Here is a 26089-nt window from a genome sequence, read left to right on the forward strand (position 1 = left end):
CTGAATCTTAGTACCTTACCTTTATTACTGCTAATGATACCTTACTTCTTTATAAGCTTTGACAACCTGGCAATCAACCAACATCCCCCTCCCCTTTTGAATTTCTTCCTGCTGCTGACAGATTAGAGAGCTTTTGGCTGGGTTACTTTGTGGTTCAAACCACATTGTATCTGCCTAACCAGGCTTCAATTCTCCCAACCAGAAAACACAAAACCCTTATTTACAATTCAATTTTTTTTACATTATCTGTTTCTTGACCCTGCCTACATTTACAAGTCTCAAGCCACAGAGGGTAAATAAAATAACACAATTTGATTTGAGAATCAGAATTTTGAAATCTACACATTCCATGATTAAAATAGCAAACTTAACTGACTGATAAAGAGCCACATGTGAGAAAATATGCTTTCATTACTCTCTTCTAATTGATGTTAGCAGCCAAATATCTTTGTTGATTGATGGGAATGGGCAGTAGAACAGAGACTAATGTCATCAAATTATTAGCCATGAAAACAGAGTAGAAAGGTTGTAGGATAAACATTTGTTCAAGCCCCACTTTGGTTCCACCAGGAGACTTGAGCCTTGCAAAAAAAAAAAATAGTCATTGAACCCATTATTTGGCTGAACTGCTGGTTCTTGTCAGGATGGTATGGGCATCTTACCAAGCTGAAGGAATGGCCACATGCCTTGCCTGTAGTCAAGAGAGTTTGTATGGTTGTGAATTGACTCTTGGAATGCCATGAACTTCATGAGCATGCCTATTTCTCCTGGATCAACAGTTAGTGAAGAACAGGTGCTCAGCCTGCCTTGGTGCACCATGTCAGACTTCTCCATGGCAACCCTAGACTGGTGAAAAGCCTACAAACCCAAGGGTTCTAAAGCCATCTGCTTAACTCTGTTTAAATAGTTGTGTTTGGAGAACAAGTTCTTAGTGCCACTGTCATTGAACCCATTTTGCCCTTAAAGTAGGCACTTCAGTTCCAGTGTCAACTTTATTATTGAGACAAAATGTTAGCTCAAGACATAGCTAAATAAACAAGAGTTGCCCGGTTCTCAAGTTTTTGAGTTCACAACAATGAAGGAACTCATGGAAATTCTGAACCTATTTATTGACTGCATTCTACTTTGTAGTCTGTTGTGCCTTTTAATTGATCCATATATATTTTTAGTAAAAATATAAAATGTGAACAAAAAAACCTCACATAATATCAGCTAACAAAATCCAAATATTGACATTTATAACTGAAGGCAATTACTTACGGTAGGTAGACTGTTCCTAATTGTAATTTAGCACCTTCCCAGAAACAGTCCAAAGGTGTGATTATTAGACAAGGATACAATTTTTCGATAAGCTGATAAAAACAGAAGCAATCACTCATTTTAGCAATGATAGCAATGATCAAAATTGAAGTAAACTTTTATTTTACTTTGTGTAATAGTTTTGAATTTCAATGGTACTCTAATCTCACCTGGTCCATCCAACCTGTTTCTGTTACAAGTGCTCCTGATTTATAACACAAGTGGTCTAAGGTCCACTGTCTAAAGAGAGGGAGAGAGAAAAAAGTATTAAAACATGCACACAAGAATGTGCATGCAGGAAGATTAGATGGCAATACAACAAAATCACACGATGACAGGACTAGACTTCACAGACTTGAAAAGGTAGCACTTAAGTACATTTTCCAGTTAAGAGTCAAATTTCTTGGAAGAACAAAGATTTCCTTTGAAATGGGAAATAAAGTGCTTCACGCAAGGTAGTTAACTTTGAGAGATGTGATTAATTCAACGTGACTTACTTGTTGTACAAGTAAACTTGCACTCTGCTGGCTTTAAGTGCAGAGTCAAGGTGTTGCTGCAGTGCTTCAACTGTTAGAATATTAGCACCTTCCTCAGGTGGTGTTTGAATCATGATCTGTGGATTGAACATGGCCTCTTCTCCTATCTTCTCTCGCGTGTATGATAGTTCTCGACTCACTCTGCTACCAACTATGGAAAAATACAAGAAAATTACTTAGTAATATTGGAATGTTGAATGGAGTAATCAATTTCATAACTATTGATTACCCATAAATTATTAAACTTAATTGCAAAATTTAATTTAATCGGAATGTCATATGACAATCACATTGCTGAATTTCTGATTGATACCATGATTATTTTCATTATAATTCCTTACAGCATTGATACTTGTGAAAAATTAGGAATAAGATTGCTCAAATAGTTAAAAAAAATAAATATTGAATCAAGCTGAAATGCTGCTGGCATTCGATTCAGATGGGTAGTACATTCATGGGTATTATATGTCTATGTATGTCCTGCAACAAAATAATCTCAGAATAAAGCAACAAATAGTCATTCCCCATTCCAAATAGTTGCTTTACACATAGAGCCATTTCCATTGTCTGTTCCTGAAAGATGCATGCCACAGGCAAAAATCATATTCAAGATAACCAACAACCTTCTCATATCTTACTCCACACAAGTAACAAAATTCCATGGCCAAATTACTACCTTGTGCCTTCCTTTGATCCAACATAAGTTTTCTTAAAATGCTTTTGGCCATCTAGTTATGGCCATCTTTGCTGCTTGGGCATTAAGAATCACTCAAGAAGAAATGAAAGTTTGGATGTGTTTCTAAGTCATTAGCACAGACTGTCCCATAAATACGAAGCAAACAGGGCAGGCACGATAATAGACATGCAATTCACCCTACCTACCTATTTTCTCCATTATATCTAAAAGAATTTTAATGTCCCCATGTTATACACAAATGTTTACCCCAATGTCTCCTGCTAAATCATACAACACTTTAGCACTAACATACACTTAATTTAACTTTTATCATATGCAGTTACACAAAAAACTATTAGTTAATATATGAGACAATTCAGTTCCTTGAAGCAAACAGCCAAATAATATTTCATATCCCCAATTTATTTAAATATATGCAACTTGGATATTAACTGCACATATGGAAATTGGTACACTTCTAAAATTGATTGCAAAAAGAAAATCCAATGTTTTGCATTTCCCTATTTAAAAAATATTTGCAGTAGACAGGAACAGAGTGACCAGAGACATTTCAACTTTCATAATGCTAAGAAATATTGCAACTGCAGCTTCAAAATGAAGAAAGATTCTGTAGAATATGGAAAATGCATTATAGTCTTGGTTTCTACAAATTGCATATATTCCAGGAACACACATCAAAGTTGCTGGTGAATGCAGCAGGCCAGGCAGCATCTGTAGGAAGAGGTGCAGTCGACGTTTCAGGCCGAGACCCTTCGTCAGGACTAACTGAAGGAAGAGTGAGTAAGGGATTTGAAAGTTGGAGGGGGAGGGGGAGATCCAAAATGATAGGAGAAGACAGGAGGGGGAGGGATGGAGCCAAGAGCTGGACAGGTGATAGGCAAAAGGGGATACGAGAGGATCATGGGACAGGAGGTCCGGGAAGAAAGACAATTGGTGGGGGGGGGACCCAGACGATGGGCAAGAGGTATATTCAGAGGGACAGAGGGAGAAAAAGGAGAGTGAGAGAAAGAATGTGTGCATAAAAATAAGTAACAGATGGGGTACGAGGGGGAGGTGGGGCCTAGCGGAAGTTAGAGAAGTCGATGTTCATGCCATCAGGTTGGAGGCTACCCAGACGGAATATAAGGTGCTGTTCCTCCAACCTGAGTGTGGCTTCATCTTTACAGTAGAGGAGGCCATGGATAGAAATGTCAGAATGGGAATGGGATGTGGAATTAAAATGTGTGGCCACTGGGAGATCCTGCTTTCTCTGGTGGACAGAGCGTAGATGTTCAGCAAAGCGGTCTCCCAGTCTGCGTCGGGTCTCGCCAATATATAAAAGGTCACATCGGGAGCACCGGACGCAGTATATCATCCCAGTCGACTCACAGGTGAAGTGTTGCCTCACCTGGAAGGACTGTTTGGGGCCCTGAATGGTGGTAAGGGAGGAAGTGTAAGGGCATGTGTAGCACTTGTTCCGCTTACACGGATAATTGCCAGGAGGGAGATCAGTGAGGAGGGATGGGGGGGACGAATGGACAAGGGAGTTGTGTAGGGAGCGATCCCTGCGGAATGCAGAGAGAGGTGGGGAGGGAAAGATGTGCTTAGTGGTGGGATCCCGTTGGAGGTGGCGGAAGTTACAGAGAATAATATGTTGGACCCGGAGGCTGGTGAGGTGGTAGGTGAGGACCAGGGGAACCCTATTCCTAGTGGGGTGGCGGGAGGATGGAGTCAGAGCAGATGTACGTGAAATGGGGGAGATGCGTTTAAGAACAGAGTTGATAGTGGAGGAAGGGAAGCCCCCCCTTTCTTTAAAAAAAGGAAGACATCTCCCTCGTCCTAGAATGAAAAGCCTCATCCTGAGAGCAGATGCGGTGGAGACGGAGGAATTACGAGAAGGGGATGGCGTTTTTGCAAGAGACAGGGTGAGAAAGCAGGATCTCCAGTGGCCACACATTTAATTCCACATCCCATTCCCATTCTGACATGTCTATCCACGGCCTCCTCTACTGTAAAGATGAAGCCACACTCAGGTTGAAGGAACAACACCTTATATTCTGTCTGGGTAGCCTCCAACCTGATGGCATGAACATCGACTTCTCTAACTTCCGCTAAGGCCCCACCTCCCCCTCGTACCCCATCTGTTACTTATTTTTATGCACACATTCTTTCTCTCACTCTCCTTTTTCTCCCTCTGTCCCTCTGAATATACCTCTTGCCCATCCTCTGGGTCCCCCCCCCCTTGTCTTTCTTCCCGGACCTCCTGTCCCATGATCCTCTCGTATCCCCTTTTGCCAATCAACTGTCCAGCTCTTGGCTCCATCCCTCCCCCTCCTGTCTTCTATCATTTTGGATCTCCCCCTCCCCCTCCAACTTTCAAATCCCTTACTCACTCTTCCTTCAGTTAGTCCTGACGAAGGGTCTCGGCCTGAAACGTCGACTGCACCTCTTCCTACAGATGCTGCCTGGCCTGCTGCGTTCACCAGCAACTTTGATGTGTGTTGCTTGAATTTCCAGCATCTGCAGAATTCCTGTTGTTTGCATATATTCCAGGATTTTGTTTCATTTTATTGAAAATCTTAAATATCTATGTACTTTTTATACATAAAATCTCTGTCAAGATTTTTGTCAATGTTAAAAATTAAACTTTTTCTAAATAACTACAAGTCATTCACAATTTCAATATTTGTCAGTTTGTTAATGAATCAAAATATTCATCTGAAATCTTATGTCATCTTTCTTAGAAACTATAGGTTATAACATCCAACATAAAGTTTAAACAATATATTTTCAATTAAATTTTATAGAAGGTTTAATTTGTCATTCCAATTCTTTAAAAATTTAATATTCCCAGTGAAGATTATTATTGGGAATGGACTCTCCAAAACTGTGCCAGTCCCCAATATTCGTGCTGAAGATTTCAGATCCAAAGGACTGTTGCAATGTTCCTGAAACCACAATCTCATTTACCAGTACTTCTAAACCACACTGGAATCTTCTTGGATTTTGAAATCCTGGTACAATGTTGGACTCCAGTCTAACATCAGTTCCTTTCTTGATATTACAACTGAAGAATACAACCTTACATTTGAAACATATGACTCACTACGAGCAGCACCACCAGGATGAGGAACTGTACATTGCGACTAAGACGTCACCTGTACAGGAAAGCTCTGACTGGAAAGCCCCTCTCACCATCAGCCAAGCGAGGTCTGGGTGGTTGTTGCTCAGATCTGTCAGATGAATTGGACAACTTGTTTGGGGTACAAGCTCACAGAAACCATACAGTCCCTGTTCCGTAGTGTCTGCAGTACCCTGCATTTTGTACATTACAAGAATGACAACAGCTTCTGAAGAACGAGAAAACCTGCAGATGCTGGAAAACCAAGCAACACGCACAAAATGCTGCAGGTCATGTAGCATCTATGGAAATGAACAAATAGTTGACGTTTTGAGCCTAGACCTATTTGCTGCCTAACCTGCTGAGTTCCTCCAACATTCTGTATGTGTTGCACCTCAAGAACTTCACTGGGTGAAATCTAAATATTTCTGTGGCTATTTCTTTGAAATTAGGTATTTCTCAAAAACTGATTTTTTTTCCCTGAATACTTTGGTAATCGAACATAGAATACTTGGGAATTTATTTCCAGTAGTCTCAGACCTGAAACCTTTATTACAATAAAAGAAACAAACAACATGTGGACTAGAGGTAACATTTCAGCATAACAGAATAAATTCTCTTTAAATCTGATTTTTTTAAACCAAATGTGTTATAACATAGACTGGAAGATTATTGTATAGTACTTGACCAATTTTGCAACAAATTTGACTTATTGCACACAAAAGAACTGATAATTAACGCAATTTCTAAAATGAACCAATTGGTCTGTCTACACAAGAATCTCAAACCTGTAGCAAATTTACTATTTTCTACTTAGACCACAACTTTAGGACACAAATTTAACTTTAAAATTCTGCACTTAGAACAATTTGTATTAGTAAGCCACTTGACAAACTTTAAGGATTAAAGAGATTTCCTTCATTTGTCTCGCGTACATTGAACCAACAGTGAAATGCGTAGCTTGCAACAAGAATTGTGTTGGGGAAGCCCTCAAATGTCGCCATGCATCCAACACAGCATGCCCGCAACTCACTAACCCTTTCAGTACGTCCTTTGGCATGTGGGAGGAAACTCACACTGTTATGGGGATAACATATAAACTCCTTACAGGCAGCAGTGGGAATTGAACCCTGATTAGTGATGCTGGTGTTGTAACGCATTGCACTAACTGCTATGCCGCTGAGCCGCCCTATTTATGGGAAATATTGCAAGTTATCCTCACAACAGGTAAAATAAACAAAGTGAGTTAGAAATACTCAGCATTCACTATAATAATTTATTTTCTTTACTTCAAATCCAAATTACCATTGCAACCTGGAAAGCAATTTTGTGCACCATATACCATTATTTCCCATCATGACAATTACTTCCTGGTTCTAATTAATCACTATATTGTGAAACTTGAACTCTGTTTTTTTTCCTACTCTGAACCTTAATTTTCCTTTAGGCTTTGCTATAGTAATCAGTGTTTTGCAAAGAGAGCCTAAACTGATTCACTTACACAATTCATTAACAATCACTCCCACAGAGCTTCCATTACTCTAGCAAAGAGACAGTCTGCACTAGTGTTTAGTATCAAGACTGCTGTAACATTTTCCAGCACCACTATCAACCTAATCAAAGAAGAGCTGAAATCTGAAACAGTAGAGACCCTGACATCCATACGGATAAAATACTGTCTAATAAGATACGTTAAATCCTCAGCAGGGTCATGATAAAAAAAACTTCAACTGCAGAAGTTAGCCTTTCATTCAGTACCAAAGCTACTCTATTAGGAATTCTTGCTTGAGATGATATTTCCTTTTGGGATCAATGGAATTTAACACTAATTTGTATCAAAGACAAATCCTGACTAGGACAAGCAAGTTATTCTTCATCGTTTCTCAAAATGACTAACTGTTTACTATCAACAGTAGTTATTATTTCCAAAACAAGCCGCTGTCAAATTCCATTAGAGATCTGAAGGAGTTGGACTGTTGATCAATGTTATATGACATTGACTCCACATTTGGAAAGAGGAAAATTTCTGAATCCCACCATTGGAATGTACTATACAATCACACAGGCAATTGACTCCACAGTCTTAACCCCTCTGACTGTACTTTGCAGAGCTTTTGATGTAATTAACTACAAAATGTACAGAGGTATTTCATAGCAATTTATCATTTTCCAGTGTAAGATTTCAATAAATAGCCTGCATTTTTGTTACTTTCAAATGAAAGCAAATCTTAAATCCAGCACAGAGATTTTCATCAGTATCAAAAATCCTAATTTTCGATGCTTTAGCCTGAATTATCTTATCTATCTTCTGTTATCTCATTCTACATAGACCTGAACAATGAAAGGATGGGAGCAGAAACATAATTTCGGACAACAGAAGAGTAAATATTAGTACAAGGTGAACAGGACATTGGGCTTTAAGCGGGAATATAGGATCAATGGTCTGAAATGTTTATGATGTTCCTTTTAGTTAACCCAAGCAGGATATTTAAACAGGTTTCATTTCCCCATTTAACAATACACTTGACAGACCTGAAATGTGTCATGGGGAATAAAGCAGCTTTTGCTGCACACTATTTTAACAGAGGAATTCTAAATTGCAGATATGCTAGCTAGAAACATGGAAGTTTTCAAGCTGTTATCAATGATTATCTGCTCAATCAAATGCAGTTTTGTAGTATTTTCTAGAATTGTGTGTAAATATCTACCAAAACCTTTAAATTATAAACTACATTGAAAGAAACAGCTTGAATATTTTAATTACACATTAAACTAGGTGCAACAGGCTTTTGAAGCACATTAGTCATAAAAATCACTTGGGTTCCAAAGAAAAAATAATTTTAAATGTCAACTGTCATTCCCTCATTTTTCAAAAATCAAAGTTTACATAAATAATAAGCATAACCAAAAATTGCTTCAAGTACTTGGGTGAGGCACCATCTGTGGAGATCCAAAAGTTCCCTTTTCCTCTCTCTCTGGATGCAGCCACAGTTGCCGAATCTTGCTAACATTTTCTGTTATTTCAGACTTTCAGCAACTAGATTTTCTTTTCAATTTTATTATAATGGCTTTTGATATTATTTTAATTGTTCTCTTCAAAACATTTTAAATGTTTAAAAATTAATTTAGACCATAGAGGTTTTCAGCACTAGTGCCTGAAAATCTATTTTTTTCTTGGAATGGTTCATAATCTTATTTATTTCCAGGTTAGATCGTGTCAAGCTGGTGACACCAATTGATACAGCCTCCAAGACTGTCAACACACCCAACAATACTCACTCCCGTACAAAATCCCCAACCCTCCAAATGACAAACTTCTTGACTCCATCCAACCCCTATTCCATCTTCTGATCTCCCATCACGCACTGACCCGATCATCTCTCGGCATAACCTCCATCACCCATATGGGACATATGAACAGTAGAAATCACAGTTCCAGGGTAATGTCAGGTCAAATTTCTACTCCCCCCACAATGAAATTCAACAATTAAGGTAAGCTGATGCAAATACTATCAATATGTGTATTTCTATGTACCTACACTTATTGAAGCCACGCTAAACTCCATAGATCCTAATCACAAAAAAAAAATCATTAGGTACTCCACCTTATGTATTTAATAAGTATGCCAGTCCCTAGAAATGGATACTCATTTAATGGACTGAAGTTATCTAATAACCTCCAAGAAGCAATTCAACCCAGTCAGCCTATCAATCCCATTCCCCGATTTATTTCCCTGTGAACTATTGTCTTTCACATGGCTCGACTTCTCCTATCACACATTTACAATTTGTAATGTTCAAATAACCAAACAATACTTAACTTTTCCAAAAGCGTCTTAGGGTCAATAATGCATTGGGCTGATTATGCTATTTAAAACAGTTGTGATAGGTCACCAGCTATTCAGCTGGGAAAATCTGCTCTGTGGTGTGGGTGACGAAGCTTCCTCTCCCATTTTCACCCCCCTACAATACGGTTTATCAACAGGGTGATCGGCTTTTTTTAAATCTGCACCTCCCTTTTCTGATTATTCCCATGGGTTTCACCTGAAAGGATTTTTTTTGCCCACTAACATTTTTAAATCGATAAACAAAAATCATTAAACCTCTCAAATATGTAAAATAATTGAACTGCATGAAGAGAGGCTATCATCTTAAAAAAAGAATTTTTCAGCAAATACAATAGTAAATGTCTACCATCAGTTATGAACAAAGGCTGTAATTGATAAGACTAGATTGATTTTCAGGTACAAAATTATTATGGTCTCAAAATAACATTTGAAACACTGCCCCCCTACTTTGAAAACCATTTGGCCCAAATGTCGATCAAGATCATCCTTTCCCTTGCCTTTACTGCCTATCTTCTTCATTTTCATTGCAGTCCATCCTCACTCACCAGCTCATCTTCTGCCAGATTAATGACAACATTACCAATACGGTGCTTACTGTTCAACTTCCCTAACTTTCCCCAGCCTGTCAACCCAGTAGATAGTTCCTGTTCATGGGTACTATTCTACCCCATTCGAAAATCCTAATTCCCTCCTCAAAAATTGCATTCTTGACTTCTCTGTTGTCACCAACCAAAAGCTTGCCTCTTACACAAAGCAGTTAAAATGCTAGTGTATGATTCATGCACGTGAATAGAGCCACAATTTCCTAACTTTTCGACGTCTTGGAATCAGTGACCTACAGAGCTTCACGTGCTGTTGAGCTCTGTAGAATTGCTATTGTTTGTTTCCAGTCATATCTGTCCAATTGCAGCCAGAACAGCTTTTATCAACGGGTTCCTGCCCCACACCTGTAGTGTAACGTGTAATTCTGGAGCTCCTTCCAGGTTTAATCATAGGCTCCTTCCTCATTCACGCAAACCAGAAAAACAGGGCAGCTTCCATAACAAGGCAAGTTCATGCATCAGAACAAAATGAACCGCAACATTGACAGGGGTACTTGCCCAAAACCAAAGGTGAGGGGCTAGAATCATTCACGTTAATCAGCACCCCATTATAAGGAGGAATTTCAAGTTTCTGATGTACTCTGTCATTTCATGAACTCCAAGGTCAGCAGTTAATTTATAGGTACTGCATCAAGTTCAGGCATTTATATATTAAAATATATTGTGACATGGAATAATAAATGTTCAAGAAACTTCTTTCACGAGCATGGTCACAATAATTTACTTCAATAAATTGTATTGAAGGAAATGAGCCCCTTATTACGCAAACACTCAGGTTTCATTTTAAATGACAATAAGGCTTTTACCTATTGACCAAACTGAAATAATATTAAAATTCTACCAGTCTGCTGTTTGCACCATCTGTTGCTGTGAAGTTTTACTCAAAACTGCCTTGCACTGGTGCACGTCTTCTGAATCCCTTTTCATATTCACTCACTCTGCCAATCCTGATCAGGTTGAATCAACATTTCCAAATGTGTGAATCTCAGATCATGTCACTGCCTGCATGGTCTCACTGTTTGTATGTAAACTGTGATAGTGCTGTTAAAAATCATCCAAGCAAACCCCTGTCTTATATGTGTGAATTAAAGTTGAAAATTACTTCTGAACCAATGTAATGCTACACTTTTTGTTCCATCTGTGGTAACCATGGAATTTGCAGTTTAATACTTGAAATTTCCGTTTGCCATCCACTATTACTGAAGTTTACTTTGGGAATTTCAGCAAGTTTTCTGCTACCCGCAGACATGAAAGTTATCTAAATGAATGAAATGAGTGTTCAGTCTCACCTATACTTTATGGCACAAAACTGAGTAACAACATTGGATAGGAATAAAATTGGAAAGTGAAGCCCTGCCGACTGGCCAACAGCAGCAGTAATGATGGTCAAAATACCCACCTCAGTATTAGTGTGTTAAAGTACCAATCCTCATTCCTAAAATGTCACGGAGGTGGGGAGGGGCATTTCTTCAGCCAGAATTGTCTTCTTTTGCACTTTAGTTTCAACACTAACAACAGAAACTTCAAAAATAATCACATTGGCATTGATACAGGATACAAATGCAGCCCAAAAATCAATGGACATGCTTGTTCTACCAGCACAAGCTTAACAAAACCAGCACTGATAACTCCATCTTCTAACCTAGCTCCTAGCTTGTGCTAATACAGCTCACCCTGTACAAGTTTAAATCTGAGGATTAGTTGATTTTTTAAAAATTCAGATTGCAATGATGATTTTATACTGACTGTGGAGGAACAGCAAAACAATACTGCAGGCAGGTCTGGCAATCCTCAGGGAGGAGAAGATGGCAGCACGACGCAGCTCACAGCAGCCACTCCGGTGATGATGATATCTGTTATCTGTCAAGTAGGGTGCTGTGCACAATCCTGATTTGATGGAGACAGACGTGAGAGCACGGAGGAACATCTGATGAAACTTCAGAAATGCCTCGCTGCCGCTGCTACTGTGTGGTCCAGAATCTCTGGAGGGGAAGGCCCCGAGTCCTTGGCTTTGCTTGTTGCTCAGCGGCTGGGGTGGGGTTGAAGCGCTCGGCGGAGGATGGTGCTCGGTGCTCGGTGGCGGAGGGCTGGTCGGAGGCTCGAAGGTTTTGGACGGACTCAGTTGGCTGCGGTCGGGTGCTTCCAATGCATCAGCAAGTTTGCGGCGCTTGGAGGTTCATGGCAGGAAGAGTTTCTCCATTCTACCATCTGCGTGAGATGATGGGGCTATTGGGACTTGAGACCTTTTTTTAAAAACAGTGCCCATGGTCTGCTCTTTATCAAATTACGGCATTGCTTTGCACTGTTGTAACTATGTGTTATAATTATGCGGTTTTGTCAGTTTTAGTCTTGGTTTGTCCTGTGTTTCTGTGATATCTCTCTGGAGGAACATTGTATCATTTTTTAATGCATGCATTTCTAAATGACAATAAACGAGCACTGAGTGTCCTCATAATCTAAATCTCATCTAAATAAAAACTAACCAGGTCTGGGATATCTATTAAATTGCCCAATTTCTGTTTGGGATTCTGGGCTGGGAAACCGGGGCTCTCAAAAGGACCTGTACATTGAATTAATCGCAGTGCCTAATTTGTTGGTCACTGGAGAACCTGAAGTCAGGAAATTTATAAAGAATGGAACGGTACTACCCCAACACCATCACCCCATTCCCAAGTTCCCCTGATGCATTTATTTGAGGCAAACAAAGCCCCTCCTCTATTAAATTCCATTTCAATTACCAGGAGAAAACTGGGTCTTGGATAATGTTCCATTTCACTCAGGCTTCTGCAAATAACTTCCACATTCCTTCAGTCAACATAATGCAAAACTGAAAAGAGTTCATCTTTACCATCTACACAGCATTAACATAATACTATGTGTGAAACATAATGAATCCGATCATGAGTGGTATTAAGATTTTGCACTTTAATATCAAAGATACTGTTCCAGCTTTCTTTCCTGAAGGAGACAAATCAGGTTTGGGTACCATCTTATGGATACTGAAATCTTCTAATACTATGCATAAACTAGTTCAATACTACTGACACTTGGCTGAACTAATTCTGCCGTCAGTCAAAGTTCAGGCATGCCTATTTTCCAGCAGGTGTTTCTGATAACAAGCAGGAAACTTGGTTTGATTTTATTTTCCACCTAACTGCTGGCCAGGAGACCAACTGCAGAGTCTGCTTAACTGGATCACTTAACTCAGCAAAGATCAGAGATCACACTTGAAAGCTTGGTCTACACGAATATGCACCCCACCATTCAGTCCATTTACTCCTTGCAGCAACATAGAATTAGAGGTGCCAGTCTGCAGAGTTCAATTTTTAGGATTTTCACGAATCATATATTACAGCAAACATTCACAAATGGAAAACTATGAAAAATTAACTTTTACATTCTTTTTCAAAACTATTTGATATTTGTGACAACATTAAACATCGTTGGTTAAAATTGAATTCAAAATAAGGAAAACTACTATTTACTTCAAACATCTACGCTTTTAACTCAACCAGTTTTGCACAGTGTCTCATGAAACACAGCCACTGGTTTTAAGGCTGCAACTTCGTATCAATACACTCACTTCTGTTGCGTCACACTGACCCCATGCCTCTTTTAAAGCTGACATCACCAATCAGTTCCGAACAGGCCTCACCTCTCAGCAACAAAGTCTCTTTTCATTGGTTTTCCACTGTAGGCCACATGGGCAAATACAATGGCAGCCTCCAGCTTCACAGAAGCTCCCCAGTCTGTATGGATCATTTTGGAGTGATTTATAACCAAAACTTTTCCTTCTGCATCTGTGCAGGGAAACACACTTCACTGGGGGCCACTTTCATGATTTTGTTGCAACTAGGATTAGTTGGATTAGGGACTGACTCATAAGGACCCCCTGCAGCTATGAGGAAGTTTCATCGCTGGATCAGTGTGATGCTAACCATGCTTCACCATCAACACCACAAGTCTGTCATAAAATAGATACAAAAGTAAAAACTGCACAAACAATTTATAACAAATGACTGATTCCACTGAAATATCGAATTATTTTCTGTTAATGTTTGTTTTCTTGTCATGGGGCATGAAACTTGTACTTAGTTTCCCATCAAATGAACAAAAATGTGTCTCAAAAAATACCTTGATGAAAAAAAATCAAGCTAATAAGCCCCTTCTTTCGCATTTCATTCCAAACAGTTGCTACTTTTAAAAGTACTTCACAAGACCTTTTAGACATTGAAATAGATGCAACATTACTTGGAAATTCAGATGAAAAACAGTCAATCAACAAATATAGGGATGCACTGAAGATGGAAATCCACTAAAGAAAATAGAAATTTTTGGAGCAATCATGATGTTTTTCCAAAGTGTTATATGTTATACTTCTTTTGCTCTTCTCTCTCTCGTTCTTTTTCTCCTCTCTTCTGTTTAGTGCATTCACTATCAAAAGAAAGGGGGTAAGAAATGGAGGCTTTGACCTGCAGCTGTAACACAATACTTTCACACAGCCCTGTCGACCCCCTGACATAAATTTTACACCGCAGCTGGCATTTACACACTTAACATTTCCATATGTATAGCGTGGTCTGTGCTAATTATGCTAATCACCTGTCTAACTCTCCACTGCGAAAAATGGTTGTATTTAGCAGTCCACTGCTTACAAATACAGCTTACTGTGTGGCTGAAATGTACATTCAGACAACCCTGAATGGTAAGATTTTTCCACGTTGCTGGCTTCATTCAGACTGCAGAAAAATTTATTCAAGTCAACTGGTTTCGGCCTGCAACAAAAAAGTTACGAGAAAAAAGTGAGTGTGCTCCTGCCCTAACATTCTAAGTCTGCTTGCAAGCAAAATGATAAATCAATTGGTGTGGGAAACAAACGAAGAGATATATTGTGCAAGGCATGTGAAACTGTTGCCTTAAAAAAAATGAAAACCGCTAGGTCCACCCATTTTTTCCAAAAGATCTCAAGGATGAAGAACATTTGTTCCTCTTACAGCAGGTATTGAAACGAAGGTAGTTAAAAAAAACTTGACAGAAACCAACTCTTCTATTCAAAAAAGAGAATTACCACTCAACAATAGAAGAATGTTAGATTTTTGGACTTGTCAAAGAGAATTTGTCACAATCATTTTTGTTTTTGAATTCTGAGGGAAGTAAAAGACTTGTATCTTTAAAGAGAAAATTATACCCATTTTGAGGTCCTTGCATAGTAATCACCTGCAGTGTTTGCTGATGAATAAACCACATAGATAGTATATCGCTTTTCAAATTTAAATATTTGACATCAAATACTTTGAACAGTTTTAAACTGGACAATTCATTTTGCAGAAAACTTCTAGCAGAAATACATTGTGTTAGTAGGATTTGAAAATTTCTTACAAATAATAACCTTTTTCAACAGTGAGACAATTACATTTAACTCAAATTCCACTTGATTTTAAATTCAGTTGCAGTTCTTTGGCAGTCCAGAGCCTTGTAATAATTCAAATGTTAACTGTCAGTTTTGTTCCAAAACCCGGCTCTGCAGCCAAAAGAGAAATAACACTACAACTACTGTGGTCATTTCACAGCAGAGAGAATTTTTAAAAGGGCGGGGGGGGGGTGCTGCGGAGAGTAGTGGGATGGAGGTTTGGACCACCCTGATTCCATGGCACAGTATTCTGTTTACATTGCAGGGCTTGATTGTGTAATACATATGGCATTTTTGGGCAGGATTCCTGAGCCTTGGGCCAAAAGTCGTTTAGTAATACTATTTTAAAAAACTGTACACTAGCCATTTATTTTCTTTTTCCTTTTTGGAAGACTTTTATTTGGATATTTATCACTAAGCACGATAACATCAACCGCTTTGCCCTCTATTCCATCAACAATGACAGAAGTACTTTTTAAATCTAATTTAATCATAAACATTTAACACTGAAACATCTTAATCTACATATGCAGCAGGCCAATCAGTTGTCAAAACACATTCCCAATAATGTAAAAACATGTTAATTGACCAGTTCCTTTGAACCACCAACATCTCAGCACTAGGTCCAAATTTATCTGGACCAAGTTAATCCCAAAGCAGAACAATGAAAACACAATGGAAATTAAGGCACAATCTAATTTTTTTTCAATCTGAGATCAGCTGTGGCCAAGATGTGGTGAGTATCTGGTGGACGTAGTCTATCAGCAGGTCACGGGAAGGTCAGCTTTGAAGGAGAAATCCAAATGAAATATAAACATGGCAGGATGGAAACGAAACAAATCTCCCATAGCTCTGTCCAGCCAGCACTAATCTGGGCATCAGCTGCGAAGCAAGATCCAAACAAATGGATCACTCAGCTCATACATCTGGAAGCTGTCTTATTTTAGCCTTCAAGCACAGAAGTGCACAGCCTAAACATTGATCCATCACACAAAACCATTTATAAGAACATGATTGGATCTTGTAAAATTAATATTAAAATTAATATGCATTGTTCTGGGCTGTCCAATATTAAACAGAGAGGGGTTTGAATGTCAAGGGGCTTTGCAGTGAGATACTGGTAACACTACATTAAGGAACTTCTTGACACAATCTGTATTTCTCTTACACTGAAATGCTACTTCACTGACATATTTTAAATCAACACAAAATACAGGGCATGATAACGTAATAGCTGTGAAACTGGCCATGCCCCCAGCATTCTGGACCATTGAGCACTCAACTGCCATAACAGCAGCGATAAATTTAAAACTGAATTAATTTAATAAATCTGGAATTAAAACTAGTTTCAGTGATGTTGGTAGTGAAACTAAGCCTGCTATAGAAGCTACTACATTGTTCACAAATGTCCTTCGAGAATGAGAATCTTCCACCCTTATCCTTTCTGATCTTCAGATCTACAAATGTGACTTGGACCAATAACTGCCCCTGAACTGAGGAGAAAGTTAAGGATGGACAATGTATGGCAGTACTTCTTATAACATCCACATTCAGTGAATGAAAACCAACACAGGACTGAAACAGAATCTATTTCAACACAGATATTTAAAATGTCTACTTTAATGATTTACAGCAGCGAAAACAGGTTTTGATGAATGAACTTTCCAATGTATTACTGAACTGCAAAATGCAAAATTTTAAAATGTTATACCAAATTCTAGCTGAAGACATTCCTGTTTACAAGTGTTAAAAAGATTAATGTTTCAATGTTGAACTCTAAATTAGAAATATTACAGATTCATGATTAGTTTGACCAGGCAAAGCTGTTAGCTTTTTTTTAAAAAAGCCTTAAGGCCATGAACTAGTAATCTGACCTTTATGTGCAAATGTAAATACAAGTCAAATTGTTTACTGCAGCAGCTGTAGAAACATTTAATGAGCTTTTATGATAATAAATAACAATTTATTAAATCAAAGGCTAGCATTTCATATGCCTAAGACACTATTTTTGGAACTCCTTGTTTATTAATAGTTACTTAAACCAATAAATACCCTGGGCCAAAGGAGTTTTCTTTATCCAAGGCCATGTCTGAAGAACTGAGTATAAATGAATCTAACCTGGAATTGCAAAGCTGTCAACTGTTCAAAATGCACTACTATGAACTACAGAACATAGTGTTGAAGAATAAAGGGGGAGAAAACATCAAGCACTAGTCTATACACTGGTAAACTGGTCTAGCTTGGATGGGCATCTTGGTTAGCATGGACCACTTGGGTAGAAGGGCCTGTTTCTGTGTTACATGATTCTATGATTATGGCTCTCTACAACTATACACCCTCAACTGCAAACTCTTCCACGAATCTTTATGGTGTCTTTCACAACATGAAACTTTCCAGGGTACTGTATGGGATTTAGGGAGTCAGAACACTTTAGCAAGAGGAATAGGTGCTTGGGGAAATTATCTGCACAGAATTAAAGTATAACAATCTGATGCTTTTATAACTCAATGCTAAAAATTACTTCATGTCTCAATTAAAATGTGGAGCAGTTGGTTCTACCCTTCATATTAGATGCAGCGCCACATTTTAAATACTGGTTGCAACTTTTTGTGCCTTGGTTATATGAGAATAGGTGTTTAGGAGAAAAATAACAGTAATAGTACACCACAGTACAGTACACGTCCTTCTGGGATTTTGTGGTGAGGAATTAATCATTGGTTCATAACCTTAAATGAATAAAAATCTAATCACTAGCCATAAAAGTCACTGAAGTCAAAGGAAAAGAATTGGTAGGAATACAAGGAGCAGCCAAGATGCTCATGTGAAATCAGTGTTCAAATCCAAAGGCAAATCTCATCCTTTAATTAGATGATGTTTCATTTAAGATCAAGAAGGAAGTGATGCAAAATACTGAGAGACATACATGGTGTAGATAACAGCAGTTCTGATGAAGGGTCAGTACAATGTTCACTCTGTTTCTCCCATCGCAAAGTGCTGTCTCACCTGCTCATTGCATCTGTAGCTACCCACCCCCACCCACCCAGGGATATCAGCAGAGTCTGGCCAGCTGTGAAAATGCTATGCGAATTTGAAATAAACAGGTCTGAAAAAGACAGAAGACCAGAATAAATCCACTCTGCCTCAGCCACTCAGCACCTGCCACAACACTCTTCATTCAGGTCTTCCAGTATGCAAAGATAACACCTAGTGAATGCACTCTAGATACACGCCCGCAATGAGGTTACAAGTTTAAGAACATATTGACACGATCAGCAGCACTAAGGATATATATTAAAAAAAAATTGCTCCTGTTCATATAGTTCTGGAGACCTGTCATCTACTTCTCTCAGAGAACAGAACTCTCTAAGATTTGGTGTTGGAAATACCAACACCAACTTTAAAGTTAAGATGCCTGTGTTTTGAACTCTGGGTACAAGGAAGATCATGAAAAGCCCAAAGTTTAGAAAAGTTAATTTATTATGCACTCTCCTGTTAAATGTGCAAACTGTCATGTCAATGCTGCCCATTGGATTGGTGATTCTGTTACACGCATGCTAGGGCTGTTACATTGAACTAGATTACAAACTGTTAATATTAAATTTTGTTAATGCTGACTGTCATGTCACAATTTTTATGTATTGTATTGCCAAGGCTCATTTTGTGCAATAACTGAAAGCCATGTACACTTTCAAAGTCACTATACTTTTCATTTTGAATTGACTATTTCTGGTAATCTTAGGTTTGTCCTTCAGGTAGATCTTTCCACATAGGACCGGGAAGTTCAGTAAAGACTAATATTAGGACAAAAAAAAAAGTATCCTAATGTTCACTTAGCCATTAAATTCACTTCATGTTGACGCGGTATGGTGTGTAGGAGGATCTTGGAGCTGCTGGAAGTACCAATAAAGAACAATTAGTACATTTCCTAAGAGGAACCTAACCATTAAATTTATATCATAGCAACATAATGTAGTACAAGGGAGTATCCTGGAACAGGGAGGCCCCATTTGTCAAATAGCTTGCTTAGATTGAGATAGAGTGACACGCTGTTGGCAGGAATATTAACTGAGGTTTTGTGGACTGTAGATGCAAAACTCTTGGATGGAGTGGGAGTATGAAATACTTGGGGAAAAAAAAACAATTTATTCTATAACAGTCTTTGAAGCACAGTTTTTATACGCCTACAGCTCACTTTTCTCATTTTGTTTCTCAAAATGTTTTGTGATTTAGATACAGTCGCTGATAAACTTAAACAATGTAATTTTAAACTTTTCATCAACATCAAGCTGTATTAGAATGATGATCAAATAGTACTGTGCTGAAATTTTATCATTAGTACACAGTGGTAGAAAAAAAATAAAGAAAACAATCAAGTACAAGCCGACTAAGATGCAAGGCTGCTAATTTAAAAGTATTCTTTTAAGATCATCAGTATTAATTACATTAGGTTCCTGAAGCAAGTAAACCAGTTTATGCAATGCAGGATAAAGGATACAGTGTGCCTAAGTATGGCACATGGCAAGAAACAGGTTGGATTTTTATCAAAGAGGTCCCTCTCCTGGAACATTATTAAACAAATTCATAACAACTTGCAGTTCTTCCTGTTTCGGGCCATTGCTGGCACAGCCAGTCCTTTTACTACTCATCTTTTATTGCCCTTGAGAAAGTAGCAAATAAAGTTACCGCCTATCTTGAAATTCTGCAGTTCTTCCGATGAATGTACCCTCACAGTACTGTTTGGTAAGGGGTGCTAGGATTTAGATCCAGCAACCATGAAATACATCCAGGTCAGGATGACAGATAACTGGAGGGGAACGTGTGGTTGGTGTTCCTACGCACTGTTGCCCTTGTCCTTCGTGATGTTAGAGCTTGCAGATTGGGAAATGCTGTGAAGAATAATCAAGATGAGTAACTGTAGTGGCCTTTGTAGATATCACACATTATGGCAATGGCCCAATGTGAGAGATGAAATGCTCGAGTGCCCTTGACGGCGTCAAGCTCGAATCTTGTTGGGTGCTGCACTCAAATAGGGAGCCACTGGGCCTCCTTCATTATTTCCTTTTAAAGTGGTAAAGTCTTCGTGTGTCAGGAATTACTCACCACAGAATACCCAGTCTCTGATCAGACTGGTTGTGTCATGGCCTGCAACCACGATTCCAATACTGTACATTGTAAGCTGCAGAGAGCAGTGGTCGCAGCCCGGTCGAATATGGGCACAGCTCTCCCCACCACCTGCATCATTTACAGGACGTGCGCCTCAAGAAGGCAGCATCTATCATTGAGGATACCAACATTCGGGCCATGCACTCTGCTCACTGTAAGAGTACAAAAGCCTGAAGTCGCTAACTACCAGATTCAAGAACAACTATTGCCTACAACCATCACATGCGGAACCAACCTGCAAAAGACTAAATCCTACATCAGCAACAAAACACTACAGACCACCTGCTGCAATATTATAGATTTTGTTCAAATCACGATATTAGTGCAAACACAAAACAGTCTTCCTTCCCTCTTCAGTTTGATAAATTATACATTAAAATACAAAAAATTATGTTTTGTATGTTGTTTGAACCTGTAATCACACTGACGATGAAATGTTGTCTTGTTCCTGTACCTCACCAATCTTGTGCACATGACAATAAATTCAACTTGATCTTGCAGCAAGAGTATTTTAACTGACTAATGTAACAGGCCTTCTGGTCAATGGTGGCTGCCAGGATGTGACTGGTGGGAAACTCAACAATAGTAATGCTACTGAATGTTCAAAGCAGGTTGTGAAAGACTTTTTGGAGATGGTCATTGACAGTCAGTTGTGGCATGAATATCTGTTCTTTTTTATTTAACGAGAGTGTTTGTGCTGAGGATTTCTAATAGATAGATGACCTAAATAATTTTAATATAAACAAGGACATTTCAATACATGTTCAATTTTTTATATCAATTTATATAGAAAGCAGAAATCCAAAAGAAAATTATTTATTTTCGAAGGAAGCCTAAGAGTTTTATTGATTCTAGGAGCAAATGACATTTAAATTTGCCCACAGAGAATAACAATCAATCGAGGGAGAAGAGTATTTTCTTATTGGTATCGATTATGCCACGTTGCTTAGAGGTTCCAGTTTTGAATTACACTGGAAACTGCGCACACACTGATGCAGCAAGTATTGACTGAGTTGCAATAGCTGAGAAAGATGCCAAGAAAGTGAGGGCAAAAGGTCATTTCTGATTATATTAAACTTTTTCCAAACAAATTTTATCCACGTGAGGGACTGTTCAGTTAAATTGTGCATTTATTTACTCCAATATCACTCACAAGTTTGTTGAGATTTATTGAAATTGCCAGCATCCTATTGCATTTGGTGTGGTTCATTTTCTTTAGAAACCAAAATCTTGTGAATGTCAAATGCAGTAAGGATTGTTTTCATCCATGCTTCTTTAAATGGGCTGACATTGTACCAGTTTCTCAATAAGCATATACAATACACGTGTTATTATGATACATGAGAAATGTTTCAAATCTTTGATCAAAAGCTGCCAGACTGAACCTTGTAAAATGTCATTGCTGGTATTTTTCCCTGTCACTGTATACCCCAAACTTTGCAAACCAAGTTGGGTTTGTCCCTTTAGAGAACCCAACCTCCCACACCCGTCCATCACCTGCATAACTCCCCTCTGTTCAATTCTTTGCTCTGTATCGCCTTCTGTTTATACACTTAACCACAGAAGTATGCAACTGCTGCTCTTTTAGTTTATTTGTGCAGTGCCCATGTTCGTGACCAAAGAGTTACACACTCCACTGAGAACACACACAGCTACACAAGATTCCTGCTGCTGTCAGCCATTTGGGGAGGGGGAGCGAGAGGGACGACAGAGGGGGAAAAATAAGCAATATGTGAAGCAAATGAAAAGGTAAAAACTATTTTTTTAAAAAAAAACACAGCCACAGATAACAGAAAATAGTTAAACAAATAAAAGTAGAAGCATAGCTAACAGAATAAACTTTGGAGCTGTTACATTAAAAGGCATACAAGTAATCCTTGAGATACTGGAAAATATTTAATAACTCAAAATGACTTATGATTAGTCCGAATTATTCAAACTAATTATGCCATTCTACTCATATCTTCAATTAAATCTTCCTTAACACAACATATTCGAAAGCTTCCCAACTATTATTAGGTACTGCATGTCAATCATTTGACAGGATTTGGATAAATAACAATGTTTTCATTTCTCTCTACTAAACAATGAAAGCTGTTCACTTGCAGTATTAAAAAGTTCAATAACTGTATTTCAGTTCGTAAACTACTCACGCATCAATGAACAATTCACCATCTTAGCCCCATTGTTTTTAATCACTATAATGTAGATCAAAGCTCACAAAATCTTTAATTGAACTTAGCTTCCTACCACAGGGAAAAAAAACACTACTTATAGAAAACTCCTTTTAATGCAATACTGACTTGCAATTACATTAAACATACGTCACCTCCCGCTAGCTTACATTAATCTACTTTGCAAACATGCGTTCCAGTCTGTACGACTTCACTTTTTTCCTGAGACAAATGTTTTTTTGAAAGTTGAAAGCCGTCCAAAACAGGACCACACACACACACACACGCTCACTGAGAGAGCGCTGCAGCGATCATACTCTGCTGCTGGGGGCACTCACAAAATGGCGGCTTTGACAAGCTCCACTGCTAAAAAAAAACTTTTAATCCCCCCCCCCATTCCCGCCAAGCAAGGTGCCACAAATCACTCTCCTCACCCCCAACACCAGACGCCGTGAGCTTTACATAAACGTAGAAATTCATCATAAAGGATTACAGCAACTTCTTTGTAACTTTTGCTTGGCTGTTAGCCAAACAGACATACAATAAACAATCCCCACTCTGGCATGATGTTTCTTCATCACTGCCCCCCCCCCAATTCTTTTGGTAGCTTTCATTCTCTATTTTAAAGTTGGATTCGGTTTAATAAAACAAACGCTCCCGGGGGGGGGGGGAAGAGAGAAAGGTCTTACCTTCCACCCACAGCTCCTCGACATCGGTTTCTAGATTAGCAGCCCTTAATCCTACTGCGAACGCCCCAAATATTAACAGGCCCACAACGAAGAACTTTCCACAGTTCCTTTGAATGTAACAGCCCAGATTAAAAAACAGTTTCTGAAATTTAGCTCGAAGCCACAACGGTGCTTTCCTTCCAGTAGCCTTTCCCTAAAATAAAAGAAGACACAGTTGAGAATCTGAGGGAACTCATCGGGCAGTTGCATCCTTAAAGAGACAGCACGCCTTCCAACTGACGATTTCAAGTTGCAACAAGTCTTTCTGTGAGAAAGTAAAGTTTTAAACCCAATGCTTTTAATTAAGCTAGCCCCATTAAAGATTTTTCACTGCCCATTGGATTACATTATATTACGTATTGTGTTACTAAAGGTGACGGCAAACGACTGTCACTTCATCTGTCTAAATTGCAATCCAACCTGTAGTGGTGACAAAGCGGGGGTGAAATGCTGTTGCAAAAAGGATTGGTATCTCATGCTTTGCAATCCGTCGGCGTCATTGTTTTTAAATTGCAAATAAACTAAACGGACAGCCGAAATACGTGCAAATATTTCACTATATGGGGAAAAATAAAAGTTAAACCGCGAAAGGGTCAACGTGTTAATTTATCGTAATTAACATATTCAAGTAACGGCCAGATTTTTTTGGGGGGGGAAGATCTAATGAGATACATGGTAGCAAAGAGTGCATCCACGTGGTTGCTCTGCTGTAACATCATAAGCCTGAGTAATTCATTTCCATAGCAGTATCAGGACGCTGTGATCAGAATTAGGAAGTGAAGCAGCCATCTGAGAGTTACGACAATATTTGCGAACGGAAGAGGGAGCCACATGGATTTCAGCTTATAACTGAGCAGATACGATCGCTTAAAGAATGTTTCGCTTTTTGTTTACTTTAAAACTTAAAGCATGCAGCCAGGATTTTTCAGTTTTTAGTATCTTTTAAAGACACGCCGGAATCCGCATTGCCGTAAAGCATTTCCACGCAAAAACATGGCGAGTTAGAGAAACAAGAAATCCCACACACACACACGCACACACACACACATCCAAGTGAGTCGATGCTCCCTCCGTGCTACTTGGGACTGCAGCAATTGTGGAAACAGCGCCTGGGAGAGCTGAGCTTTGTTTTCTCTCGCTTTAAACTTTCACTTCTACTAGCAGCTCAGTGATAACACGGGGAATGAGCATCGATGCCCCGGCGATTCGCTCCCCACTCTACCGCTTCTGGGGAACACAAAAGGCTCCCAATGCACAAAAAAGCAGCAAAAACAGAGAGGGTTTACAAACTGGAAATGCACCTTTGAGATCTGATCCAGCGCAAAGGCAGCATCGCAATAGCTCGGCCGTTCCAGATAATCTAAAACCGCTGTCGGATGCCGCAGGTTTCTCCTTATCCTCCTCTTTTGCTGAACATGGTCCTCCTCCTCCTCCTCTGTCCTTCGGCGCTCCGTAATGTTAACAGTCGAGGCCATGTTGTTGATGGGACTTGGGCAGTATAATCACACACCGTCTTAGGTTCCACCAAACGGGCACTTTAATCCTCAACAAAGTAGACGCTGCCTGGCAAACTTCATACTCCTCGTAGCGATGGCGAGTCAAAGTTTGCGCCTTCCATTCCCACATTTCGCGATCTGGGGGATCCTGGCGTTCTTCTACATTCACGGGGCACAGTGCACTTTAAAAGAGATTCGGAGAGGGCAGCTTGAAAACGTTCACCTTCTTGCAGAGACTCGGGGATTTACCCGCACCGATCACTCGCTTGAACCATTCTGTGCAACAGGCCCTGAAGCTCGCTGAGCCTTGATTCAATAGGGGAAAAAGCCTCTCTCTCCATTTGGGGGGTGGGGGGTGGTGGTGGTGGAAGGAAAGCAAAAACCCGCCTCCAGGGCCGTCAGATGGCTGGGAGAAGGCTTGTATTGCCTGGCTCTGATTGGCTGAGGAAGGCTGAAATTACTCAGCAAACACGACTATTATTAGCTGCTTAGCAACAGCTCACCAAAGTAGAGAGACCACCCAGGCTGTGAATGCATCCATCCCCACTTCAGGGGAGCCGCGGTTCTGCTGAAAGAAATCATAGTCCTTCACTCCCGTCACCATGTCTCTCCCTCTCTCTCTTTTGCACGCACTTAGTAAAACAACTTTTATACTTTAAACAGGGATACAATTTCGATATTTTTCCCCTTTAACAGCAAATTGGGGTTTCTGTATTTTACAGGGAGGCAAATTCTGAAGAGTGTTTTAAAGATTTTTTTGTTGAACTATTTGCTCTTGTTTAAATGAAAATTCTTTATCTTGGCCTGGAGTTGTAACAAATGCTGGGAGGTCTCAGTTGAATTAGCAGGCTTGCTCGAATGACAGTCCTGGTATCGTGCAGTGGGAAGTGCGAGACTTCTGTGTGTGCGCGCTCACGTTTTCCTCCGAAACCTTAAATAACTGCTCTTTCCAAAAATGCGCAAGTGATTTTTTTAAAATCCTCCCCTTCGCCCCACGCAATAAATAGGAAAGACTGCCGAGTGGATATAAATTTCT

The 26089-nt window shown here is 39.3% G+C and overlaps 1 protein-coding gene across 2 annotated transcripts in view; it reads right to left on the reverse strand.

The window, feature by feature from the left end:
- The window catches only part of ptch1 (patched 1), a 73249-nt gene that overhangs the window by 41371 nt on the left and 5789 nt on the right, over positions 1 to 26089 (reverse strand). Inside the window, exons 1-5 of one of the 2 annotated variants that reach the window (XM_072281643.1) lie at positions 24859 to 25394; positions 23519 to 23711; positions 1797 to 1986; positions 1470 to 1539; positions 1261 to 1352 (exon numbers count right to left, since the gene is read on the reverse strand). In XM_072281643.1, coding sequence (XP_072137744.1) covers positions 1261 to 1352; positions 1470 to 1539; positions 1797 to 1986; positions 23519 to 23711; positions 24859 to 25032 — 719 coding nt within the window. In that variant the 5' untranslated portion in view covers positions 25033 to 25394. Of the gene's footprint in view, positions 1 to 1260; positions 1353 to 1469; positions 1540 to 1796; positions 1987 to 23518; positions 23712 to 24858; positions 25395 to 26089 lie in introns of those variants that run through there. The other variant, XM_072281644.1, reaches the window with a different exon arrangement.

The sequence above is a fragment of the Mobula birostris genome, chromosome 17 (assembly GCF_030028105.1).
Source record: "Mobula birostris isolate sMobBir1 chromosome 17, sMobBir1.hap1, whole genome shotgun sequence".
Lineage (NCBI taxonomy): Eukaryota > Metazoa > Chordata > Chondrichthyes > Myliobatiformes > Myliobatidae > Mobula > Mobula birostris.